Below are 27038 nucleotides of genomic sequence, written 5' to 3' on the forward strand. Positions count from 1 at the left end.
AAATTCCCTCATCTGTATACCTTGTATTGGGACACTTCATTTCTCAGCACTACCTGTGTCTGCATTGATTAGATGGCAGGAAATGGAAAGCCAATCTAGGACACTTGTGTTGGCAATTACTCTGAAAGGTTCTTTAAGTATTTTTTAAACTTTGTTTGAAGTGCTCCCTCCCCCCTTTTAAGTTTGAAGTCATAAGTTCCCCCTCCCCACCTTGATGATTTATTGGTTGTAATTGTATTGTATTTGGTATAACTAAAACATAACTGTGCTGGGAAGAAGTTGTGCCATGAAGGTCTTTAATTTTTTTTTAATAAAAACATTTAAACAAATGAAATGTCCCTGCAGCCTGAGCAATATGCTTCTCCAACCGACACCGTGTGTGTGACAGATGGCTTAGTTCTCAAGTGCTTTGAATTTAATACTGGGCTGATGGAGATGTGAAATGGGATGAATTAAGGTTGGTTGAGGAGCACTGAAGTGTAGGAGTTTTTGACATTGCGATACAGTGAAGAGAGCATGATGTTTTTGCTAAACAGGACTGGTTTCATTCCTGCCCTCGTCGCATACTTGGCTACTTGGCAAGTTACTTCTGAATCTGTTTCATCATCTATAAAATGGAGCCACTGCTTCTTTGGGATTAAATGAGAGTAAATGTCAAGTGTCTGGCACCTGTTATGCCCTTGTTCAACCTAATACCCCTGGCCCCTGGTATGGGGGATTAGTCCTTGGCCCTGACTTTGCAAGTAATTCACAGTATGATCTCTCCTCCGGCTCTCTTGGGACCAGCGTGTGTTCAGTCAGGGGAGTCTGGATGAGATGTCTTCTGAGTTCCCTTTCAGCTCTGACACTGATTTTAGAAAGTTTGAGTTAGTGCGTAAATACAGAGGTCCATGGAGACAGTTGGTTTGTTAGCAGAAAAGACCAGTGCTCAGTGAATGGCAGTAAGCCCTGTGGAAGGTCAGCCTTGGAGAGACCTCCAGTGCAGGAGGCGACGTGCAGTCTTTGGTGCCTGGAACGAAGGTATTGCTGGTGAGCAAATGGGAACATACTTGGCAGCTTTAATAGAAACTACCAAAAGGGCTGGTAAAAGAGGTGAAACGAGTTTACTTGCTTATTAATGTCAAATGAGTAAATTCTACAACAGTATATACTTGAAATTTCATTTATTCTCTCTCATTTAACAACAGTTGAAAAGTTGAAATCAGGAAATGCCGTTATCCCAAATTCTTAGTTTCCTTTAAATGTTCAGTGCATCCGTATGTTAATAATATTGGGAGTTGAGAAGTGTGGTTTAGATAAAAGGAACCATTGTGTAATATCTTATATCTGAAATGCCTAACTTATATGAACATTAATTTCTCACATTTACTCTTATTTTATCCATGAGACAGATAGGAAGAGTAAGTTGTTAGAGTGGGCCTGTTAGAGACAGAGGAATATATTTGGTAAAATTAGATCTTCAGGGTATGGCTAATTACTGTAGTCCTGAAGTAGTAGAGAAAATTGTGGATTGGTTGACAGATTTTGAAATTTTTATTTCCTCTCAATCTTTAAATTTCTTCTTGTTTCACCTGTTGTCAAGTGTGGTTACAATTAGAACTGACCTTTTGAGTATCTCTTGAAAAAATCTAGTTTTGTCACCACTCCCACTAGCAGATTTCTCTCCTGAGATTAGAATTGGGTTTGCGTAGTTGTTTAATCGTAACAGTCCTTGCCTGTACTTCCCTGCTGGTAATTTCCTCCTCCCTTGTGCTGATTGATGCTCCATCCTATGTAAAAGTCACCTCTCTCTGCTTCCCCCACTGCCGTCACTACCCCTGCACCCTTTTTCCTTATAACACCTGACCTTATGTTATTTTTGTCTCTTTCCCCACCTGCATGTAAAGTCCCTGATGACCTTGTATGTCTTACTAATCTGTGCATCCTCATAAAAAACTTTTTTTTTAAGTGTGTTAATATCCTTCAGAATTGAAGAGGATCAAATGGAGTAGCACGAGGAAAACGCTTAGCACCATACCAGGCTCATAATAGATGCTCAATAAATAGTAACTCCATCCTCCACTCCCAGTTCCACCTTTCCCCTCCTCCACACACAATAAATTAGTGGGAGTGTTGTTGAATAAAGAACATCTCAAGATGAGAAGAGCCTTGTTCATAGATGTGCAGCTATAATTATAAGCCACAGGCCAGACTGGATTAACATGACAAAATATTTATTTAATGTTTACTTATTTATTTTAATTACTTAATAATTTAATGAGCCCTTGGTGCAACCTTGAGTGGCTGAAGGCTGAGCAACGATCCTGACCAATTTAGTAGAATTAGGTGCTACAATATCCCCTGCTTTCCACCATTGGTATATAACAATGTGAAATTCAGGCTGTTCTCCAAGTAGAACAGATACATAGAGGGTGTCACAAGGTAGTCTGGTTCTGGAGTCAATGTGGACAAGTGCTTTCTAGATTTCATAACTCTACTATGATTCTGTGCTAAATTTAACCACTTCAGAGAAGCAACCTAGTAGAACTATAAATGCCCTGGTTCTGATAAGAGTTATGGCTGGCTGTGTAGTTTTGGCTCAGTAATTTAACCTCTCTGAATCTTCAAAACTGACTTAAATTATTATTGTAAAACATCTTAGATGTACCAAGTTGTAAAGAGGCTGTAACACACCCATGAACCCACTGCCCAAGTTAAGTCTATATTACCAATACAGATGAAGCCCCTTTTGCCCCTCTTCTCTTCCTCCCTGCCCCAGAGGTTCTGATATCTTCTTCATATGTAAAATTGGGGTGTTAATACCTATCTTACAAGGTGGTTATAAGATTAGATGATAAATGTTTGGAAAGTGCCTGGCACACAGTAGAGTTGGGCTAAATATTCACTTCCACTCTGAATTGTATAGTTGTGCAGGTTACGTGCAGAAAAAGATTCCATGTCTATAGGAATGCCATAGACTTGTGCATTTATTTCTACAGTTTTACAGTAGATGGCAGTAAAATACCTGGTTCTAGAAGAAAAAAAATCCATGCATTAAATATGACAGGTTTTCAACAGATGCAAGTTGTTTCTAATTTCCATGAAGGCCAGCATTGCCCTGTTCTCGCCCCCTCTCACTCTTCTCTAAGATTCTATCACTCTTATCTCCTCTGAATTTTTAATTTCTCTACTGAAAGCCAAATATTTTTGCACTATAGCAAATTACAGTCTGGACTTGCCTCCCTGTGGTCATAATCACCAGAGATTCTTAGTGGTCTCAATGTAAGAAGCTCTTCCCCAAGCACCTCCAGATGGGAGTTTATAGGATGGACAGTCCCTTTCTTAGAGAAGTTCCCGAGGGGATTGGGTATTTCTGAGTCAGCTTTACTCTTGCATCATCTGCTTGGACAGAATTTTCTTGGCTCCTCTAATGATGAAAAGGAAAAGCAGCAGCATCTGGCAGCTGGTTTCCTGATTTCACCCTGTGAGTCAGAGTCTCGGCTACAGCTAAACATTTGTAGACTTACCTAGAGAGGGAGGACTTTGCTTCTCTGTGTTGAACAGTTCTGGGAACTCCACGGTGAACTTCCTATGAAGAAACCTAAATACCCACAGCTCTCCACACCTCATTCTGTTCCCTGCTCACCCACTCAGCTCTGTCCCCTCAGCCCAGGATCGGAGTTTCTTATGGACTCATCTTCTTGACTGGTCTTTCCAGAATTCGTTTATAAAATATGCCGCTCAACAAACGTGTTGATGTCTGCGAGCCTGGTCCTACGCTAAACACTGGAGATTGGGAGAGATGAGACGCAAGCAGAAAGGCAGGAAACAAATTGTTCCCCAGGAAAAAATCATATTGCTTGTCAGCATGGTGGATTGAGCTAACTCGTAAGTACCCACCTCCTGCTCCAAATATGTGAGGATGCTGACTGACATAATTTACTTTCAAATAAATAGCCAATTTCAAAGAAAAAAGTGGAAATTCCCAGGTGGCAGAAAGGAAGACAGCATTCATCCTGAAGGTAAGTGGGTATTGAAGTCACAGTGAGCCCCCACACAAGGCTTGGATACAGATGGGCCTCAGAGCATAGGGGCTAAGGTTTGAATGCCCCCAGGGAGATAGGAGACAGCCTCAGTGCCTTTGAAGGTAAAAACAAAGAATCCCCTGGCACTTGAAAGAGAAGGCTGCTCCGGGGTAAAAAGATTAGAGGAAAACAAAATATTAGCTGTAGTTGCTTCTGGGAAGGGAGTTTGTGATGTCGTACAAAAACTCCTTAGGAAGAAAGAAGTCCTGAACTCTTGGGGGAGGAAGAATGGTCAGGAAAGCCTTCCCAGAGGAGGGACTGCTGGAGCTGGCTTGAGAGAGGTCCAGCCTTAGCAGGTTCGAGCTGCCAGAGCCCGCACTTGCCATCAGAACCCACGTCTCTTGCTTAGTTCGGCTTCCTGGACTGCCTTTTCATAGCTGTGCTTCCAGGAATCCCTGTCCAGGTTTCTAACGAATCATTATAGATAAACTTTCTTTCTCTTGCTTTTTGCTCTCTGGTCCTTTCAACAAAAAACACATTTATCCTCACACAGATCTCTAGGTCAGCTATAGTTCAACTGACCTAAACTGGTTCAGCCAAGTGACTCTGCTTCAGGTTGAGGATTGACTGGGCTGGACTGGGCTCCTGTGTTGATTGGTTTCAGGTTTGCTCCATGTAGTTCCTTCTGGGTCCCATGCCGAAGCTGCGGCAGCTACCCAGGGCATGTTCTGGTGGATTGCTGGGGCACAAGAGGCCAAATGACAGACACCAAGCCAGAGAGAAATCAAGAAGCTCTAAGAACACCAAGCAAACTTATACACAACTAGGCATATCATATTCAAAATGCTAAAACAGAAGACAAAAATCTTAAAGGCAGCTCAGAGAAAAAAATGACATTGCCTACAGAGAAAGCTAAGAATTATCAGAGACCATGCAAGCTAGAAGACAATGGATTGACTTTAGTGCTGAAAGAAAAACAAAACAGTCAATTTAGAATCCTATACCCACTGAAAATATCTTTCAAAATGAAGAAGAAATAAAGCTTTTTCTCAAAGAAAAACTGAGGGAATATATTGCTAGAAGAAATATTAAAGGAATATTAAATATTAGAGGAAGTTCTTCAGACAGATGGAATATGATGCCAGACAGAAACTTGGATCTACACAGTGAAATTAAGAGTACTGGAAATGGAATAAATGAAAGTAAATTTTTTAAAAAATTTAATTGCCTTAAAAAAATAATTGAAGTGTAAAGTAGGAGGTCATCAAACTTTCTGTAAAGGAACAGATAAATAGTTTAGGTTTTGCAGGTTATATGATCTCTTGCAAGCAATGTACTCTTTGTGGCATGAAAGCAGTCTTAGACAATAGGTAAGTGAGCATGGTTGTGTTTCAGTAAAACTATTTATGGACTCAGATTTGGATTTCTTGTAATTTTTATGTGCCGCAAATTATTCTACTTTGATTTTTTTGCCAGTAATTTAAAATTGTAAAAGCCATTCTTAGCTCATGGGCCATACAAAAGCAGTCAGTGAGCTGGTTTTGGCATGCATATGGGTCATCCTTTGCTGGCCCCAGGTCTAAAGCAAAAATACTAGCAATGAATTGTGTATTTATAGTGTACGTTAAATTTTTTAAATGTGAATAAATGAATTGATATATCCATATGATGAAATACTAAACAATAAAAAGTAATAAACTTGATACGTGCAACAACATGGGTCAATCTTAAAATAATTATGCTGAGTGAATACCAGACAAAAAAGACTACATACATTCCATCCATATAATATTCTAGAAAATGCAAACTAACTAGTGACAGAATGTAGTTAAGCGGTTGTCTGCAAGTGTGAGGTGAGGCGGGGTTCCGGGTAGAAGGGGAAGAGAAGGAAGGATTTCAGAAGTGAAGCAAAGCATGTGACAACAGCATGGAGAACAGAAGGGAGGAAATGGGAATCTACAGTTGTAAGGTCTTTATACTATCCATGAAAGCAGGATATTTGAAGGCAAATTGGTTAATTTAAAATGTGTATTGTAAACCCTAGGGCAATCACAAATTAATCTCCACCTCTTGCCTACTCTCAGTCCCAGGGTCTGGGGACTTTTCTTGGAAATTCTGAGACAAAGACGATTCAGCTATATTTCACAGGGTCAGATGCAGAAAGTATGTGAGAGCTAGGGCTGCCAGAGTCATATTATGAACCCAGGGCCTGTGGGAGAATGCAGTCAACATGAAGAAATGGGCAGCTGAGAGAGAGAGGGAGAGAGGGGACGCAGAAGGGCAAGAACTTTTCAGTTACGTGAGCCAGTAAATCTTTTTGCCTGTGCTTTTTTTTTGGGGGGGGGGTAAAATTTCCCGTCACTTGCTGTTTAACAAAATACCACAAATTGATTAAAGGCCTACAGGAGAATATCTGATGCTTTGAATTTCTCCAGGTAAGGCCTGCACCTTCTTTTAAAGCAGCGGTCCCCAACCATTTTGGCACCAGGGACCGGTTTCATGGAAGACAATTTTTCCACAGACCAGTGGGGAGGGATGGTTTGGGGATGATTCAAGCACGTTAAATTTATTGTGCCCTTTATATATTACAGTGTAATAATAGAAATAATAAAATAATTATACAACTCACCGTAATGCTGACAGGAGGCAGAGCTCAGGCGGTAATGTGAGCGATGGGGAGCAGCTGTAAGTACAGATGAAGCTTCGCTCGCTCACCCACTGCTCACCTCCTGCTGTGCGGCCCGCTTCCTAACAGGCCATGGACCGGTACCCGTCCGTGGCCCGAGGGTTGGGGACCCCCGTTTCAAAGGACTTGATCGATTAGGTCCACCCAGGCCAATCTTTCTTTTGACTACAGGGTCAACTGATTTGAGACCTTCATTACCTCTGCAGAATCCTTTCATCTTTGCCGTATAACATCACTGGAATCATGAGACTGAGATCCCGTGATAGTCACAAGACCTGCCCACACTCAAGGGGAGGGAATTAATTAGGCATGTATACCATGGGTGGGAATCTTAGGGACCATCTTAGAATCCTGCCTGCCAGAGTGACCTAAGATGCCCCTGTGCCCTGTACTCAATCATGAATCTCTTGGTTTCTGGGATTTTCCATGTTCTCCCAGATTTCTAGGTTGCCCTCTGTCTGACCTCTTTTCACTTGGCTTTGCAATTGCCTGGTTACTTGTCTCTTCCCCTTTAGAAGTTGAGCAACTCAACATTTGTCACTCTACGGCCCACCTCATAGCCTAGCACTGGTTTGGGCCATAAACATTTGTATGGATAAGTGGAGGTGATTCTTATTGGAGATAAGGATTAATCTAGATGCCATCAAAGACCACATTCAGTGCTAAAAAATTCGTTAATTAACCCTGCAGACTCCATCCAGTCCAAACTCTTTGAATATGGTTTGAGAGGTTCTGTCTAACTTGTCCCTGCACACTTCTCTGCCCTCACTAGTGTCAAAGTTCACTTTGTCTTTCATGCTGTGCTATAAGGACACTAAACCACTTGTAGTTTCTAGACTATGATTTGTTTTCTGTTAGCTTCAAGATGGTGCCTGTGCTATTTTCTCAGACTAGAATGCTCTTCCCTACATCAACTGACCTACATCAATTGACTACAAATGTTCAAAGGAACTTAATTGACTAAGTTTATTAATGGTACCGTTACCAACTCAAACTTGGGTCTGCTTGCCCGTGCACAGCAAAGCCAATCTACTGACACCAAGTTGTGGTGAAAGAAAGTGCAGCATTTATTGCAGGGCGCCAAGCAAGGAATCCAGGCAGCTGGTGCTTAAAAGACAAATTCCCTGATGGGTTTCAGGGAAAGGTTTTTAAAGACAGGGTGAGGGAGGGGGGTTGTGCAGTGCTTGATCAGCTCATGGACATTCTTCTGATTGGTTGGTGGTGAGATGATCGGGAGTCAACATCAACCTTTTAGTTCCAACTGGTCTATGGACAGCATACAGTTAACTTCTTCCACCTGGTGGGGGTTTCAGTATCTGCAAAACAACTCAAAGGATATGGCTCAGAATATTATCTACAGCCCTTGAGGAGGAACTAAAGGGCCTTGACTTTGTTCAATGGCTAAACTATTATTATTTTGTCTCGTTTGACTGTTTTCCTTTCTTTCTGTATTTTTCTCACTTCTCAGATTAAATTTGTTTTTTGGAACTTGAGGAAGGCCTAGGAGGCTAAAGTTTTTCTACAGACAAGGGGCAGGCAGAGGACATGGTTGGCGGGTTGGGGATGGTGGGGGAGTCTGTCCTGGGAAGGCCCCATAGGGTCCTGCTCAGTTACAGTACCAAAGTGATTGTTAAAATTTACTAGATTTATGAATGGAATTGTAAAATTTGTCAGTTGAAGGAAAAACAAGGTTTGGGGATTTCTAAATTTAATACATGGAGTATTAGTGAACTTCAGAGTAATTTCTGCTCATGAATGCTACCCAGAGGACATAAAAGAGGACTTAAAATGTGATGGTGGACCATGCAGCCTGAATGAAACCAAGACGGGCCAGTAGTAATGGGTTCCATGTGCTAGACGCCTCAGAATAAAGAATTGTCATGGTAGGGGTCATCCAGCAACCAGAATCATGGGAGTTTCAGTGAGGGAGGCCTAGCATTGGAGATTTAAGAGGTGGGGCAGTTCCTGGCCACAACGATAGGGGTGTGACCAAGGGAATGAGTGGCCTATTGAAGAGAAAGGACTGTCATCGGAGACGAGGCAGTCAACGACCTGATAAGACAGATGCTCCTTTTGGATGAATGGCCAGTTTTGTATAACTCAAAGGGAACACTGCTTACATAACCGTCTATGTGAACAGCGTCTTTGGCATTGTGCGGTGCACAATCTGCATAACCGTATGCGATGGTTCTGCTAAAACCTGACGTCACCAAATACGATGACAGGAGTACCTGTGGGGAGTGAGACAGCAGGTAAAATTCTTGGTAAGCAAAAACAGAGTGAACAATTATGGAGTAGTTACTAATATGCTTGGTAGTGTTCTGAGCACTTACCCAAGAACTCTTGTGAGTTCAGTAGTTTTATTATCATCAGTATCATTTTACAGATAGGAGAAACAAAAGAAATGATAAAATCTGCTCCTGAACACATTTCTTCAAGAGTGCCACGCTCTGCAAATTCAGTTGCAACTAACTCTCCGGGGCGCGCTCCCCGCGCTCTTCCTCTCACCGCTTAGGGCGCCTGCGCGCGGGTACTGGTGACCGCCGGCTGCTCCCGCCGCAGCCGCCGCCGCCGCCCGCCCGGCGTAGCGGGGTCACGTGCTGGCACGGGGCGGAGCCCGCGCGGGGACGCCTGCGCGCCGCGGGCTGACCAAGCCGAGCTTACCCCGCGGAGCCGGCGCTGGATCCCGCGGCCGCTGCCTCGTCTTCTGTCGGCTCCGCCGCCAGCCGGGGCTCGGGCCCGGGCCCGGGCCCCCGGGACATGGCCGTCCGGAGTGCGCAGGATGATGGTCCCACCTCCAGCCGCTGGGACGGCGGCGCGGGGAAGGCAGGTACGGAAGCCGGCCGGGGCGCCGGGAAGCGGCCTGCGAGGACGGCCTGAGGGACAGGGGCGGCCTTAGGGTCAGGGGACAGCTGCCGGAGGAGGGGGCCGGGGGACCCGGGACGACCGCGCGGGGTGCGAGAGAGGAAAAGGCTGAAGACCCGGGTCACGTCTGAAGTGGAAGAGATCCTGGAATTGAGGGTCAGCGGATGCTGAGGGGACCGGAGGAACCCCGGCTGCATACCCGCGCCCCCAGTGGGAAGGACGGGGCGGGCGGGGGCCCCGCGTCCCACCTTGTCGCATCTGGAGAGGAGAATTGGGTCTCCCTGAGAACGGAGGCCAAGCCTCGCCCCCGACCGAGACTGTCCGGCCACGTCCGCAGGCTCCGGGGGCCGCCTCCCTAGTAGTGGTCAGGCCGGTTTCCCAAACTTCATTCATCGGTCGCAGTCTGGAGTGACGCGGTGTGCGTGGACCACATATTTCTTTTAATATCCTCGAAATTCACCCTTTAAAGTGTACAGTTCAGTGGTTCTTAGTACATTTTTACAAGGTGGGGCAACCATCACACTGTCTTAATTCCAGAGCATTTCTAATGCCAAAAAGAAAGGCCATCATTCCCCAGGCCCCATTCTCCACAGCTCCTGGCAACTACCAATCTACTCTATCTCATCCTGTGCCACCTATTTTAATGTTTAATTGTGTAAAAAACGAGTCTCTCTATTTTTTTATACTGTCTTATACTAATTTCCATGAAATCATGGTTTCGTTGTACGCTGTTTTCAAATACCTTTTACATACAGTTAATAAATGGAGAAGACTAAGGTAACTTTCCCACTTTTCCATCTTCTGGTGGGTGGTGCCCATAATAGAACCAACCACATATTCAACCCACGTTCTGATGAAGCACCTGGTTATTCACATTTTGTTTCTCTGGGTTCATTTTGTTATTGCCCTTTTCTCCTAGTCTAATGCTGCATGGAAATGGAGCTCATTCCTCGTATTACTCCTCTAGGCCCTTTGGCCTTGTAACCCTTTGCTGATGTTTAGATAACATCTGTCCTCATGGCATAATAGTCATTGCCTCAAGTGGTATGAGTCTTGTGACATGATGTAGTGCAGCTGCGCCTAGGTTGCGAGACTTTACCCTTGTTTCCTTGATTTTGCTTCTTTGGATAAGTGGGAGGAATTTAGAGATGAGAGGAGTTTGTTTTTCTGTTTTTCTTGTTTGTTTTTGTTTTGTTTTTAATCATAGGAGAATTGACAAAGTTACTAATACTATTAACTCTCTTTTGTCGAGGTTACAATTAGATTGGTTTACTGTCTAGAATATTTTTCTCCATTTTGGGGGTAGTCTTTCTTCATATGTGCATGTCTTTATTTTTCAGGTAGTTAATGAATCTCTGATAATTTGGGTACTGTTTGTTGAAACTAATTAGTACTTCCAAAAACAGAGTTTCTTTTATTTTGTTTTTAATAGGATCCTTACTCAGAATAAGGTAAGGTTTTCCTCTCCCACTGTATTTCTCTGGTACAGATATGAAGTTCAGGCATAAATTTTTTTTTCAAGCATAAATTTTTAAGTTAATTTCCAGTGTCAACACCAGGAGTTCAAGGGGTGGAGTAGGGGGTGTCTGTCTGGGAGGATCTCTTTCTGACTTGCTCTTTCATGGTTTTGATTAAGGCTAGCTCTGCCTATTTATGTTTAACTTCTGTTTAAAGTCTGTAAAGCTTTCTTGACATGCAAACTTAAACCAAATAATCATTATGGAATTTTATTCTTGCACATAAGATTCATTTATTAAGCATGTAGATCATTTACCTGATCTAAGTCACTGATGTGTATTTTGCTGATATGGAAAAACTTTTAGAGGAAGCATAGCTAGTGCTCATTTTTAGCCATTGCCCTTTCCTGTGTATTAAGTTCCCCAAGCCAGATGCTTTTGAAGATACCTGTTGCTCTAAGGAAGCAGAAATCTCTACCTGAGTTCCGTAGCCAGAGTAGGGAGAGGTTTGAGACAATAACAGACTCAGCCATCTTTATCTGAGTTGTTAAGGACTACTGTTTCAGTGCTCCTTATTTAAATGATCGTTTTAATAGAGAGCAGGCCAAGTAGTACCAATGTCATTCCTTTTTCCTTTGTTGAATGAATTACTTTTCAGGCAGCAGGGATTTATTTATAGCAGCGTCTTATATTTTGCAGCCGGCTCTAGAATAGTCATTTCATTCTGTCGTGGTTACGAAAGCCAAGACCTTTATTATAAAGAAACTTGGAAGATATCAGCTTTGGAATATATAATACATCTCCCTTATAAGTGGAGCAATTAAAAAATTGGAGAAGAAAGGATTCAAGGGGATTTGAAAATGTGGGCTTTTATCGCAAGCCCAAATATCGCATTCTCAAGTCCAGCAATGTGTCCTACCCCAAAATCCATATGTAAAATTTATCTTAAAATAGTTAGACATTAATTTTAACCTTTTTCCAAGCATCCCAAGAATAGCTCTGACGTTCCTCTTTCTGAGGTGAAGAGGATATGACGTGTACATTAGTTGTGCATTTGAGACTCTGCAGAACCTCTTCTCCCTCATTGTGTAGTCTAGCAGTTGAATTCATCACTATGTAATTTATACATCTCTAGCTCACTTGAGTTTGCTGTTTTCTCCTCCCTTTTTATGTCACAGTCAAAGCCTGTATGTACGTTAGGTGCAATGAAATATTTGTCTGTGGGTGTGGCACACGTAGGAGTGCCTTCTTCATCTGCCACTAACATTTAATTGCTGGAATATGGGATTGAGAAAGGCGATATTGGGGTCTGAACAGACAGCCACTAAAACCCACAATTGAGCAGCATTCTACTCTGGGAATCACCAATAGCTTTAGAAAAAGGTCAAAGTGCCTACAAATCTATGTAGAGTTTTCTGGTGTGGATATTCTTCACAGTAATATGGGGAAAATAATGCCATTTACTATAGGCCAATTTTTCCAGAGGAACAATAGCTAAGCTAAATTATTTGTTCTGTTCCGCTCGTATGTGTTGAGTTCCCACAGAGCATCAGAATCAAGGTGATAGCAGTAAATTTTGAAATGCAGGATTTAAGTAGAATCCAAACAGAGTTTTTAGAGAAATAAGTATTGGAGCTGTGGTTTGGGTTCAGAATTAGTTAAAATTTTGGCATATTATTTACCAAAACCTACTGGAAATCCAGCTGATTGCAAACAGTTTTATTTCCTCCAAGATATAAACAGTGATTTTCCTTTTCCCCCAGATTGCTGAATAGCTTAAGTGGAAAGAGGGGTAGGGTGGATATATGTCTTGAAAAATTGAGGAAAATTTTCCATACTCTTAGAAAATAGGTTAACAAGGTTTCTAAATGTCAGCTGCCTCGGTAAGTATTTAGTATTACCATTTAAGTGTTCTTAATTTATGATGTGTAGGAAGTACAAGAGCACTCTAAGTTAAAAAAATTTTTTAATATCTGATTTTTTTCTTTGTTGGAAATTAATTCAATTCCTGCACATATTTTGTCTCAGCCTATGTTGTTATATAAAGTCTTTTCTGTTTTCTGTGTCTCAGTGATCCCTCTTTGGGAACATAGAGGCTTCTCTTCCAAAGGATGGCCCTTTGACCCAAAGTAAAATCCCTCCCTGTCTTCCCCTTCAGTGGAGGATAAATCCAGTCCAGACTCTCCTATTAGCTGCATTTACTGCAGTCCTTCCAGCCTCTCTTCCTTTACCTAACACTTCAGCCTCTTGGAATTTTTCTGTTTTCAGGGCATGATGTTTCTTTCATGTGACAAGGTCTCTGCACATACTCTCTGGAATGCTCTCCCTTCAGCACACTCTTCCATGTGCAAACTTTTCTTTAAGGAGGTACCACAACATATTCTTGGTGAAGCCTTTCCTGATTGCCTCAGAAGTAGTTATTCTTTCCTCTGGGTTTTCATGATTCCTCATGGTTCTGTTATATCATGTGTAATAATTATGTTGCTCCCTACTGTGAGCCTCTCAAGGGCTGGGAGAGAGTCATATTCATGTTTTTATTCCAGTATGGTGCTTACTACAAGTAGTTGCTCATTAAATGATCGACTGATAAAATGAATGGATAGATCAATGGACAAATGGATGGATGGTAAGACACGCCCAAGCCAAGAACTTGAAGCACTTTGTAAATAAACATTTGACTAGTTAGGTGCTATGCTGACAGGAAATTGAGACTTGATTTTTCATGATTTCTAGGTAGAGTAACCATTTAATTTAGCATCCAACCTGGGACATTTTTGAGAGTGTGGATGGGAAGAAGAGTTTGCTATGAACAGTTATGCCAGGACTATAGGTGTAAACCAGAAATCTCTCAGACAAACTGGAACAGATGGTCCCCTACTAGGTCACCAAGGAAAATAACAGTCTAGCCAGGAGAACAGGTTTGCCGGGGTGAAAAAGCACCTGGTCCTGTCTGCACCTCCAGTTGCATGTTAACTCCAAACCAGTTGGTGCCTCTGTTTATATGGTTTATGTCACAGTTCTCATAGATAGGTAACCAGGGCCATCAGTACCAACTTCCATTTGCGTTAATAATGTGCAGCGTTATCATGGAAAAACAATTTGTAGACTGTTGCCTCAGAATAGAACAGTACTGAGGAGAGCTGCTTAGTGTCTGTTCTAAAACAGACATCTACCTTCTGATGTTAGTCCCTTCTAAAGCCTAACCTACTTCCACTGTTATTCCTCTCTAAAGCCTAACCTACCTTCCAGTGTTATCTTCCACTTTACATTAACTCCAGTGCCCTGCACCTAGTATATGCTACATAAATACTTATTCTTTTTATTTTTAAAATTATTTATTTATTTATTTTGGCTGCTCTGGGTCTTAGTTACAGCACACGGGATCTTCATTGCTGCATGCGGGATCTTTAGTTGAGGCATGCGGGCTCTTTTAGTTGTATCATGCGGGCTTCTTAGTTGTGGCATGAGGACTCTTAGTTGCAGCATGCGTGCAGGATCTAGTTCCCCGACCAGGGATTGAACCCCATCCCCCTGCATTGGGAGCATGGAGCATGGAGCCTTACCCACTGGACCACCAGGGAAGTCCCCATAAATATTTTTTAATGAGTTCATTTACTGTTAAATGAAAGGGCCTGTGTTTCTGTCTCCACGCCTTTCTTCTGCTCTCCTCCCAGCCTCTCAGAATCCTCCCCTTTCTTTTTCAATTGCACTCTTCAGTAATGCATTCTCACATTAGCCTGACCCATAGCTGTCTGAACTCTTGGTGTCTGCACATACCTTTTTTGGGCAATTATAGTGTACTGCTTTGTGACATCTCTTTGGTGTTGTCTAGTTTAACTTGTGTTTGCTGTTCCTAAAATCAGCCATTCTGGTGAAAACTCTGACAGCCTATTATTACCCCATTATTTTAGATAGAAAAATTATAATATGATGTACATTAACCACAAACTCTCAACCAGTCTCCTAAAAAACTAATTTAAACACAGCAAAATGCCTGTGTATACATAAGAGACTACCACATAAGGATATAAGATCCTTAAAACAGTACTTCCTGATCATCAGTAATTAATATGGTTCTTGAGAAACCGTTGCTTTGTATGCAGTGTCATGCCTCTCTTACCGCTAGCCACACTGGAGACCCAAGTACACCCTTTGACATTCTACTTTTGAAAATATCTCCATGTGATTCTGATGTTTTACCAGTTGTATTAGTGTGTAACTGGAGACTTTTTCCACGTGTGGTTTTGTTTAAAAAAGTAATATTGAGGACTTCCCTGGTAGCACAGTGGTTAAGAATTCCCCTGCCAATGCAGGGGACATGGGTTCGAGCCCTGGTCTGGGAAGATCCCGCATGCTGTGGAGCAACTAAGCCCGTATGCCACAACTACTGAGCCCATGTGCCACAACTACTGAAGCCCACGCGCCAGAGCCCATTCTCTGCAACAAGAGAAGCCACTGCAATGAGAAGCCCCCACACCGCAACGAAGAGTAGCCCCCGTTCTCCACAACTAGAGAAAACCTGTGGGCAGCAACGAAGATCCAACGCAGCCAAAAATAAATAAATAAATTTATTTTAAAAAGAGAGAGAGGGCTTCCCTGGTGGCGCAGTGGTTGAGAGTCTGCCTGCTGATGCAGGGGACACGGGTTCGTGCCCTGGTCCAGGAAGATCCCACATGCCGCGGAGCGGCTGGGCCCCATGAGCCATGGCCGCTGAGCCTGCATGTCCGGAGCCTGTGCTCTGCAATGAATGCTCTGTAAAGTTTAGCATTAAGAAAGCACCGTCATTCTATTAGGAAAAACTGTTAGATATATCTGAATGTACTGAGCATTTATTATAATTGTATGTCCTTTTTTGTTACTTATATGGCATATCTCCTTAGTGTTTTGCACACTATGTGCTAGTGAAATATCAGTAGATTGACTTCAAATATACCTACCTTACCTCAAACCAAGCAAGGAGATTGAGCCCTGAAGAGAAAATATACAAATGCTGAATATGTGCCTAATGCCCTTTTCCCTTCTGTTTTGCAGACTTTAATGCCAAAAGAAAAAAGAAAGTGGCAGAGATCTACCAGGCTCTGAACAGTGATCCCACTGATGTGGCTGCCCTTAGACGTATGGCTATCAGTGAAGGAGGGCTCCTGACTGATGAGATCAGGCGGAAAGTGTGGCCCAAGCTCCTCAATGTCAACACCAATGATCCACCTCCTATATCAGGTAATTAGGGGTGAGGTGCTGTGAAGGGGAGCTTGTCTAGGAGGCAGGGAAAAAGAATGCCAGGGTCTTTGATTTTTATGCTCATTTCAAACCAAGAGTAGATGAGTAAACACCTAAAGCATTTTAGGATATGCTTGAGCCTACTCTGAAAATAAGACCAAACTGGTAAGTAGAATTTTAATAAAAAATGGAATGAGTTTTTATTAGGTAGGTAGGTAGCTAGCTATTACTGGCTAGTTAGGGGAGTTTATTAAAAATGTATATTCTGGGGCTTCCCTGGTGGCACAGTGGTTGAGAGTCCGCCTGCCGATGCAGGGGACACGGGTTCGTGCCCCGGTCCAGGAAGATCCCACATGCGGCGGAACGGCTGGGCCCATGAGCCATGGCCACTGAGCCTGCGCGTCCGGAGCCTGTGCTCTGCAACGGGAGAGGCCACAACAGTGAGAGGCCTGCATACAGCAAAAAAAAAAAAAGTGTATTCTGGGAATTCCCTGGTGGTCCAGTGGTTAGGACTCCATGCTTTCACTGCCGAGGGCCCGGGTTAGATCCCTGGTCAGAGAACTAAGATCCCACAAGCCGCACGGCATGGCCAAGAAACAAACAAAAATGTATATTCCAGTTTACATTCGCTTAGAAGTGGGCTGTAGGAATATGTATTTTAACAAGAATCCCACCTAATTCTGACACACATGGACTGCGTTTTGAGAAACGTGGGGCTATAGGAAGAGGTAATACCTCTACGGTCCTTATAAAAACAAAAAAACTTCCTTAGAATACAGTGCAGAATACAAAAGAAAGTACAGCAAAACAGTGAATCCACTTTGTCATTTATTCACTCCACAAAAATTTATTGCTTTCCTGCTATGTTTGGCAAAAGTCCAGGTGCTGGGGATTCTTTCATTCATTTGGCAAGTACTATTTGTGCTCCTAATGTGTGCCAGGTACTAGAGATGATTAAAACAGCCTCTGCTGATAAAAAGTTCACAGTGTTGTGGTACAGCCGAGTAGATGGTTTTTTTGTTTTATTTTTTAGTATACCTATTTATTTTATGGGTTTTTAAAATTAATTTATTTATTTATGGCTGCGTCGAGTCTTAGTTGCGGCACGCAGGATCTTTTGTTGCAGCGCTGGTTTCTTCTTCATTGCATCACACAGCCTCTGTTTCAGCATGCAGCCTTCTCTCTAGTTGTGGCGTACAGGTTTTCTCATTCTAGTTGTGGTACGTGGGCTCCAGAGGGTGAGGGCTCTGTAGTTTGTGGCACTCAGGCTCCCTAGTTGAGGCACGCGGGCTCGGTAGTTGTAGCGTGTGGGCTTAGTTGCCCCACAGCATGTGGGATCTTAGTTCCCCGACCAGGGATCAAACCCACATCCCCTGCACTGGAAGGCGCATTCTTTAACACTGGACCATCAGGGAAGTCCCTGAGTAGATGTTTTTTTGTTTTGTTTTGTTTTTACGGTATGCGGGCCTCTCACTGTTGTGGTCTCTCCCGTTGTGGAGCACAGGCTCCAGACACGCAGGCTCAGTGGCCATGGCTCACAGGCCCAGCTGCTCCGCAGCATGTGGGATCCTCCCGGACCAGGGCACGAACCCGTGTCCCCTGTATCGGCAGGCGGACTCTCAACCACTGCGCCACCAGGGAAGCCTCCTGAGTAGATGTTTTAAGTTGCCCCTTGTTATTATCTTTGGAACCGGGCTGCCTCAGAGCAGTCATCTTTTTGTTGGAAGGAAAAGGCATTGCTGTATTCACACTCTAAATCCTGAGATGGTATTCCGTCAGATTCCAGATTTCCCATATCTTTATAAGATGAAGTCTGTGTATGCAGAAGTATTGTACAGGCTCCTCTAGTAAGTTTTGATTTCGGTTATGAAGGAAATGTACACTTTTATATATATAACAGCTAGAGACTGCCTCCTTACTTTCAGCTGGGCTTAACAACTGAACACAAGTACTGTCTCCTGTTTGCAGTGTCTTAGTTTTAGAATTGCAGGGTCAAGAGAGGTTAGGTTCTTTTTTATGTGAGTTTATCTTAATACTCCTTTCTGAACACCTCAGTGTTCCCTAGACTTTACAGATGTTAGAGTTTTTCCAGTGGTCTGTGGTTTCCACATTCATGATCTTATTTGATCCTTACAGTAATCTGAGAGGTACACACGGAAGGGAGTAATCCCCATTGTACAGATGTGGGCTTTGAAATTCAGAGCAACTCCCGGTGACACACAGTAGCAGCCTGCATGCAGCTTCTGGCCTGCTGACTTCTCCTCTGCTGCTCTTTGCACCCTGTAGCCTCCTGGATAATCTGTGTTCCCTCCTCTTATGGTCATCATGACTTGCGTGAAACAGCGTGTTTGGAACTAAACCAGGGATTCCTCTCCAAATGTTGTATCTTGAGTCATGTCCGCTTCAAGAAAAGCCCGAGTATGTCTTTCAGGCCTTTTATGTCATGCCAGGATGTTTTGCTCCTGATGTGGCTTCCCAGATGTTCTTGCAATAACATGTTCTTTTTCCTTCAACAGGGAACAACCTACGACAGATGAGCAAGGACTACCAACAAGTGCTCCTGGATGTCAGGCGGTCTTTACGGAGGTTCCCTCCTGGTGAGACGTGCTCTCGGTCTTCCTGGGTGGGGGGTGGCGGGGTGGCTTCTGTCCCAGTTGCACTTACTTTCTTGTGTTGGTGCTTGCTTGTCCCAGGAAGCTTCCATCCCAGCACAGAGCATGACCACACGCAGGACCCTACCTCCTCAGGGACCCATTGTGCTCCCCATCTGCCGCGTCATTCTTTCATTGTCTCAGTCAGTTCAGAACCGCACTGTGAAGGCCGGAGCCTAAAATAATGTGTTTTGGTCTAGAGGTGGTGGATGAGAGAAGAGGGTTTTTCCCCCTTCAGAGCCTTAGAGGAGACTTTATAGGGATTGCTAGAGCCATCAGTCTGGCTTTAAAGAGCCGATTGGTTTGGAAGTGGTCACTATAACAAGAACTATTAATATCTTCATTTATACATAGCGGTATCTTGCATATACGTATATTGGGGCCCTTGGACTGGAAGGAAGGCCAATCACTACATGTTTAAAGAGTCTGTTCCTAAAATTGTCTCCGCATTCCCAGGAATAATGAGAAGAATAACCATTGTCTCCAGTTTCACAATGAAGGAAACTGGCCAGCAAACCTCATCTATTTCTCTTCCTTTGGCAACTCCACCTTAGGTCCATGAAGAGAGGAGAATTGCTAGAGGGAACAAGAGCCTCTAAACCCATTTTCTCACTCTTCTGAACCCATGCTCTGGCATTGGATTTTGTCTGTTAAAGGGCCTCTTTCCTGCTTGCACCCTTGGTTCCTGGAAAGGCTGTTTTCCTATCCTGCTGGTCTTGAGGAGACCACGCAGGACAGATGCATTCCATATTTTTCCCTAGGTAACCTGTTTTTCCTCTGAGCCTTTATTCCTCTTCCACTTATGTGACATCAGTCTATGATATTATTCTTGTAGGCTGAACTTTCCATGTGGTTTCATATTTTTTTACATTCACGTTCTTCTGAGCTTAGCTGACCTCTTTTATACTGAAAATTCAAATAAGGTTTACTTTTTTTCTCTCACTACTTTCATTACTTTACCTATCCATAGTAGTTGGTTTACTCCATGTTCTTCTTTATCTTTTAGAGTGTGCCTTTTTGAGAAGGGGTAGGTAGAAACGGGCAAGAGATGAGCTTCACTCTCACCTAAAAACATTTGTTCAGTTTAGTCTGGGCTCTTGTATTAGCTGTTTTCTCTCATAAGATCTGTTTTTGACTGGAAAACCTAATGGTGTAGGAAAGCTGTGCTGTGTGCCGTTCTTCTAAAACAGGTCATGAGGCCATTTTTGTACTAAAAGCCAGATGAGCCGAGGAGCCACACTGACCGCTGCCAGAACTAGGTGCGCGCGCCAAAAGGTCTCCCGAGACGGCCTTTTCTGTTTCCAGCTGCGTCTTTGGATCAAGGAAATCAGTACTTCCTGTGATATTTAGTTTGTTTCTGAGGGCAACATGCATCTCTTACATTTTTTGTTTTTATATAATTTCATACCTACAGAAAAGTTGCAAAAGTAGGACAAGGAATTCCCCAGGTGGCTTTTACACAGATTTTCTTATATGTCAAGCTTTTACTATATTTACCTTAGTATTGCTTTCTCTCTCTCCTTTGTGGAACACACATGCAAATTTTTTTCTGAACTATTAAGAATAAATTACACACATGGTGCCCCTTTATCCCTAAATATTTCAGGGTATATTTTTTTAAAACACGGCTCTTATTACATAATCACACTTAAAATCAGTATCACATTGACAGTGTTTACTGCTAATACAGATTTTATTCAGATTTCACCATTTATTCCAATAATGTTCTTTATAGGAAAAGGAGATACAAATTCATGCATTTTCCATTCAGTCTTCGTATCTCTTTAGCTTCCTTTATTCTGGAATAGTTCCTTTGTATTTTATGACAGGCCAGTTATTTTATAAAATCTCCCTCAGTTTCGGTTTATCTGGTGTTTCCTCCTTTTAAGATTCAGGTGATGAACTCTTTTTTTTTTTTTTTTTGGCGGTACGCGGGCCTCTCATGGCTGTGGCCTCTCCCGCTGCGGAGCACAGGCTCCGGACGCGCAGGCTCAGCGGCCATGGCTCACGGGCCCAGCCGCTCTGCGGCATGTGGGATCTTCCCGGACCGGGGCACGAACCCGCGTCCCCTGCACCGGCAGGCGGACTCTCAACCACTGCGCCACCAGGGAAGCCCAGGTGATGAACTCTTGATAGGAATTCCACCAAAGTGGTGCTGAGTTTTCCCTGCAGCACATCGGGAGGCACGTGCTGTCCACTAGTCACACTGTTGGCAGCATGACCTGTGGTGACCCGGGTTTTAAGATGGTGTTGGTTGGGTTCCCCCACTGTAAGGTAGCCAGTCTGTGGCTCTTTCCTACACGTCAGGCAGTATCAACAGTGTGTGTATCTTGAATGTGTTGCCAAATTGTTGTAATTAATTTTCTTTTATTAAACACTTTCTCTGCTAATCCACTGCTGACCGTCTTCCCAACCTCTGTGTTACTAGGCTGCTTGCCATGTTCAAGTGCATCTCCCCTGCCCTCCCCTCCCCAGGCATGCCAGAAGAACAGAGAGAAGGGCTCCAGGAAGAACTGATCGACATCATCCTCCTCATCTTGGAGCGCAACCCTCAGCTGCACTACTACCAGGGCTACCACGACATCGTGGTCACATTCTTGCTGGTGGTAGGCAAGAAGCTGGCAGCATCCCTGGTAGAAAAACTGTCTACCCATCACCTCAGGTACCAGCACAAAGCAGCATAAGAGGATGGGTGTCACTCCTCAAGTCCCCCTGGGGATAACTCCTCAGCCCATTTCCTAGTCAGTGTTTTCAGTGGTTTGAACCCCACTCCACCCTACTGCCCCCAAACTCTGATCCCAGTATTTGGTCTGACCAAGCTCATTGAATTGTCTCCTTCTAGGGATTTCATGGATCCAACAATGGACAACACCAAGCATATATTAAACTATCTGATGCCCATCATTGACCAGGTGAATCCAGACCTCCATGACTTCATGCAGAGGTATATATGTGTCTACATTTACGTGTGTACGTACACACACACCCCTCTTCAGCTTTCTCCTAGCCTCTGTTTATTCTTCACAAGTGTAGCTCAGTTGCATCATCACCTCACGTCCATTAGTGTTACGTTCTTCCGAGTTGTCCTTTCCAGTTACCAGCAGTCTGGATAATTCAGTTCTGTGCACAGTCTTGGAACACTGTTTGGGTGCTGTGCTTCTTGGGGGATAGAAGAGAGGTCACAGCCCATGCCCTTGAGGAGCTTACCTCTAGTGGAGGGAGGTGGACAAGGTAAGTACGCCAAGATAGACTTTGAGGTTACTGCTGCAACAGAAGTACAGAGTTCTATAGGATCCAGAGGCGAGAAGGACAAGGCCATCTGTGGGTTGTTTTACTCACCACATACCAAGGAGAAGAAATGCTTCTTTGCAGTTCTCATGATTTTTCTCTTCTGTTTAGTTGGAAATGTGTCCTTGGCCAATGCCTGCCTCTCTTTAAAAGAGAAAAAAAAAAAAGGCTGTGTTTTAAGGTGTTTCAGTCACCTCATGTTAACTGTAAAATCAATACAGTTGTGTTTTCAAGCCTGAGAATATGTGCCTGTGCCCCCCCAAAGGATGGACTTTCTCAGAAGGGAAATGGTGGTGTAGTTCTCTGAAAACAGCTAATTCTTGTTGCTTTAGTTGACGTTTGTTGGCCATTAGGAGAGCACCCAGGGAGATAAGGCCACCAGGACCCTATTGTGGTATTAGTGTCATGATATTGGGTATATTGTAAGGACTTTCTGTGTTGTGAGGAGAAGATGCTGAATTTGTAGGTGGCTGAATTTTCCAAAAAGCATGTTTCTCAAATGCTTTCTTCACACAGCACTGAGGACAAAGAAGGCCCAGGGAGGGGGAAGGGATGACTCTGCGGGGAACCTAACATCTGGACTTCCTTGCTCCTAGTGCCGAGGTGGGGACCATCTTTGCGCTCAGCTGGCTCATCACCTGGTTTGGGCACGTCCTGTCTGACTTCAGGCACGTCGTGCGGTTGTACGACTTCTTCCTGGCCTGCCACCCGCTGATGCCCATTTACTTTGCAGCTGTGGTAGGTATAGACCATGAGCCAGCAGCTTGGTGTGCATCCTCAAACCCAGCTTGATCATGTTGCCTGAAGGGAAACCTGGTGATGATGGAAAGCTGCCAAAGACAGCGCTTCCCCAGGCTGGCGTCTCTGGACACTGTTCTGTGGAATGTTAATGGGAGAGTCATGGGAGAAAAAAATGTTCTGTGTGACAGTAAGTTTGGGAACTGCCAGTTCAACAGAATTGTTAGATTTGTTTACTGCTCGATTCTTCTGAACCTTTAAAATGCTCGTGAGCATTGTGAATTGTCAGGGTTTCTGTTGACAACTCCTGGAGCTCGTACAACCCCAACTCCGGGTTTAAGAAAAGCAGAAGTGTGGCGTTATGATAGAAAGTTGAGATGGCTTTTAGTCGGGGTTGAGGGCCCCCAGTTATCAGAGGGGCCTGAACCATCGACGTGAGGGTGGGCACTCACAGCACTCTTCATTGTCCTTTAAAGAGAGCAAGACCATTCTTTCTGCTGTTTTGAACCATTTCTTCTGTGCTGGAGCTAGGAATCTCCAGTAATCCTTCTTCTTTCCTTCCTCCTAAAAGAACCTCCTTCATTTAATTGGTCAGCCTTTCACGTCATGGGGCGGAAGTTTGCCTCAGCAGGAAGGGTTTGCCCAGTGGGGAAAGTGCTCAGATGTGTACATCATTATTTCCTAGATGAATACAAGAATTTGCTCAACCTTTGGGGTGAGCCCTGTTCGGTACCAATTGAAATTCACCTCTAAGGAGAATGAAATGAAGTGGCCAAGGCCCTGTATGTTCTGGTCTCTGATGCAAGGCCTTGTTCCCCACAGATCGTGTTGTATCGAGAGCAGGAAGTCCTGGATTGTGACTGCGACATGGCCTCAGTCCACCACCTGCTGTCCCAGATCCCTCAGGACCTGCCCTATGAGACGCTGATCAGTAGAGCAGGAGACCTCTTTGTCCAGTTCCCCCCGTCCGAACTTGCTCGGGAGGCAGCTGCCCAACAGCAAGCTGAGAAGTGAGTGGGGCCACGGCACCGGCTGAACAGGGGTGTTCGTTAGTGAGCAGAAATGATGGAAGACGGTGTCTGGTGGGGACGGGGCTGGGAGTGGTGTTTCCAGAGACCTATGCCTATGCTAGTGGAATCCCCACTTGAGACTTCATGTGTCTTTATAAGAAGAGTTTTCTGAGCAGTGGGTGTCTCTGCCCTCAGCCTATTTAATCTAGTTTTTTCCCTCCTTCTCTCATCCCATTCCCTTCTGTCTCCTTCTCCTCTGCAGAACGGCAGCCTCTACCTTCAAAGACTTTGAGCTGGCATCAGCCCAGCAGAGGCCTGACATGGTACTGCGGCAGCGGTTTCGGGGACTTCTGCGGCCTGAGGAGCGAACAAAAGATGTCCTGACCAAACCAAGGACCAACCGCTTTGTGAAGCTGGCAGTGATGGGACTGACGGTGGCACTTGGAGCAGCCGCTCTGGCTGTGGTGAAAAGTGCCCTGGAGTGGGCCCCAAAGTTTCAGCTGCAGCTGTTTCCCTAAATGCCTGAGAAGACACTTCCTCTTACATGACATCAAGGTCTCACCCTTCCATGGACAGATTGGGAGGGGGTGGAATTTCCTTTATTAAAAGGGTTTCTGTCAAGGGTTTTCTATTTCTGCACCCTTTCCCCCGTCCGTGGATGCCTTTGCCTCAGAGGCCAGTAGCAGAGCCTGCGTGACGCTGGGCACTCGGGTCCTGAGCACAGAACTCTTTCTGCCTCACAGTGGGCTTCTGAGTGGGCTCTCTGCTGCCTCCTCTTGTGTTGAGGGAAGTGGGTTTCTGCAGCTCCCGGCTGCCTTTGGAACCCGCCGGGCCTGGTCACTGGGGAGCATCTTGGCTGCTCGTAGTAAGCTGGACCACTGAATGCCCTCCTGGCAGCTCCTCCTGTTCTGACTGCTTCAGCCGGACAAAGAAGGACGGGGCTGCTGCTAAAGAAGTCAGACCTTGGAATGAAGGCGAAGGGGCAGAGAAGGCCCGCCTGGGGGCAAGGTTGGCCCCCTTTTAAGAACAGCTCCATTAGCTGGTCGGAAATCTAAGAGACACATGTGAACTAGGTTACTAGGTAGATCCTACCTATTTTCAGGCTAGAAATCACTTGGGCATTTCCAGTCAAACAGGAAGGAATGTTACGTTTTAGGGCGCAGACATAGGCTGGTTTTTGCCTGCCTTTTTTTTTTTCTCCTTATTCTCTTCCACAAGCCACATGACAATGCATATAAAAGACACTTTTACTACCATTTTTAGAATTACATACACCCAACATGTAAAGTACCTGCACTTTTAAAGTAATAGTTCCTTCATGGAAAAAAAAAATCGTTCTCGTCAGAAGGATGAGCTTCTAAAACTCTGAAGTTTCCTTTCTACTCAATTATTTAACATTTCACTTTAGTCAGAGTTGCTATTTGTAAACAGCCCCACACTCTCATAGTGCCCTCTTCTTCTCCAGCTTCCCTTCCTTCCCTCCTGTTTTCCTCCAGTCACCCTTCTACTCCCAAATAGGCATCCACTCACAACCTTGGCTTTGTTTTTTGGGTTTAACTTATCTCCTCAACTGCTGGTCTCTCCTTCCTGGTAGGAAATGTCACTGGGAACTCGTCCGCACCCAGAAGGGGACAAACTGCATCCTGAAGCGTGTGGTGGGAGCCTGGGACAGCCAGCTCGAGGCTTCCTAAGGACTCTCCAGGTCTTAAGAAGAAGATGGATATTCACTTCCTCTGGTACAGCTTTTCCTATAAGTGAAGCCAGGTTTGTTTTAGATTAACTGTGGCTTGAAAAAAAGTGCCTTTTGCTGCTCTGAAGAACTGGGGTGTATAGTATGAAGCAGCCACGTATTTTTATTTTCCTGGTCTGTTGCAGGCACTGTTCTCTCTTGGCAGGTGTTTTCTTAAAGTAAACATGCCAGAAGCACTCCACCCCACCACACCCAGACCTCCACGTCCTCCCCATATGCCCACGGTGTGCAGAGTGGTTAGGAGAGGCATCTGTCCACACTGAGTTACACTAAGCACTTTACAACCAAAAAAAGCTCAAAGTGGCAGGTCATTCTCCATAGCAGGAGTCCCACCTGGGGTTAGCATGATGTGGATGGATTAGTCTAGAAAGTGGTAGATTTATCAAGACAAAGGAAATTCTTCCAGGATCCAGATGACGTGACAGAAGTTCCCAGTCTTCTCCCGCAACAAATTTGTCCTCTTGTCATCTTTCCAAATGGGCAGCATCGGCCCCTCCTGCCACAGGCCCTTGGGCCTGTCTGTAAATACTGAAGGAATTGATGGGGAAGAGGAAGGGAGGTGCATGTGATCAGGGTCCCAAGGCCATGGCTTTTTGGATCCCAGGAAGCAGGTGGCATTGACTTTTGTTGTGGCCTAGGAAGGAGGAAGTTCATTTGTTTTATAGCTTTTCTGATGTCAGGATTACCCCTGCCAATGAGAAGAAAGCATTATCTTTTTACCTTCAAGTGGTTTACTATTCTGTAAGGAATATGTGTAAATATTTTGTACAGAGCCCTGTATGAAATAAACAGCCATATGTGGCTACTAATCGCTTCTGTCATTCTTTCCTTGTTGGAGTGGCTTTAGCTTTAGACATCTGGCCTTGATGCTCCCTCCCTTCCACCCCTGACCTGGAGATGTGCTGTATCTGTGGACTCCTGGTTGGCCTTGACTTGCCCGGAGAGCTTGGACAGTACCTGCAGTCCTGTTTTTCCCGAGGCAAGAACCCACGTTGCCTGGGTCCACTGTTTCCTTGGCCCAGAGGGGAGACGTGAGGGGGCTGAAGGCTGAGCAGGCATCACTCGGCTCCCCGACTGTGTCCCACCACCGTAGGCCAGCTGCCCATGCTGTCGTTTGATTTGACTTGTGGAGGACACAGGGCTGGCCAGGACACCGCCCCGCCTCTGGGACCTCACCAGAGAACTGCATTGAAGGAGCAATTTGTTTTCAGTGGCAGTTTCATAGTTGATTGAATGTAAAGAGAATTTTGATAAATAGAAAACTGAAGGAAGGGTATGTGTGGTGAAATAAATATTTGGGTTTTGTCCCCACTTCCCCTGAAACCCTTAGAATTTTCTGAGTGATAGGAGTGTCTTTTGTTGTTCATAATGA

General features: G+C 44.4%; 1 protein-coding gene across 2 annotated transcripts; it reads left to right on the forward strand.

Annotated features, from left to right (window-relative positions):
* The first annotated feature begins 9286 nt into the window (after positions 1 to 9286).
* On the forward strand, positions 9287 to 26473 carry TBC1D20 (TBC1 domain family member 20). 2 transcript variants are annotated; one of them, XR_003003020.1, is made up of 9 exons: positions 9451 to 9520; positions 16044 to 16229; positions 18746 to 18826; positions 21356 to 21542; positions 21723 to 21824; positions 22765 to 22906; positions 23729 to 23916; positions 24179 to 24924; positions 25511 to 26471. XR_003003020.1 is itself a non-coding variant. In XM_024743179.1 (8 exons), exons 1-8 carry the CDS (start codon positions 9451 to 9453, stop codon positions 24432 to 24434), a joined length of 1212 nt encoding a protein of 403 aa, XP_024598947.1. In that variant the 5' UTR covers positions 9287 to 9450; the 3' UTR covers positions 24435 to 26473. The 2 variants fall into 2 exon arrangements, 1 of the variants encoding a protein (XP_024598947.1); XM_024743179.1 differs by having other exon boundaries at positions 9287 to 9520; positions 24179 to 26473.
* The last annotated feature ends 565 nt before the right edge of the window (positions 26474 to 27038 follow it).

Source organism: Neophocaena asiaeorientalis, unplaced genomic scaffold (genome assembly GCF_003031525.2).
Source record: "Neophocaena asiaeorientalis asiaeorientalis breed wild unplaced genomic scaffold, Neophocaena_asiaeorientalis_V1.1 scaffold82, whole genome shotgun sequence".
Taxonomy (NCBI): domain Eukaryota; kingdom Metazoa; phylum Chordata; class Mammalia; order Artiodactyla; family Phocoenidae; genus Neophocaena; species Neophocaena asiaeorientalis.

Coding starts and splice junctions, on each gene's coding strand:
- TBC1D20 (XM_024743179.1), top strand. CDS start 9,451: ATGGCCGTCCGGAGTGCGCAGGATGATGGTCCCACCTCCAGCCGCTGG. Junction 21,543..21,722: donor CTGTCTACCCATCACCTCAG/GTACCAGCACAA, acceptor GTCTCCTTCTAG/GGATTTCATGGATCCAACAA. Junction 22,907..23,728: donor CCATTTACTTTGCAGCTGTG/GTAGGTATAGAC, acceptor TGTTCCCCACAG/ATCGTGTTGTATCGAGAGCA.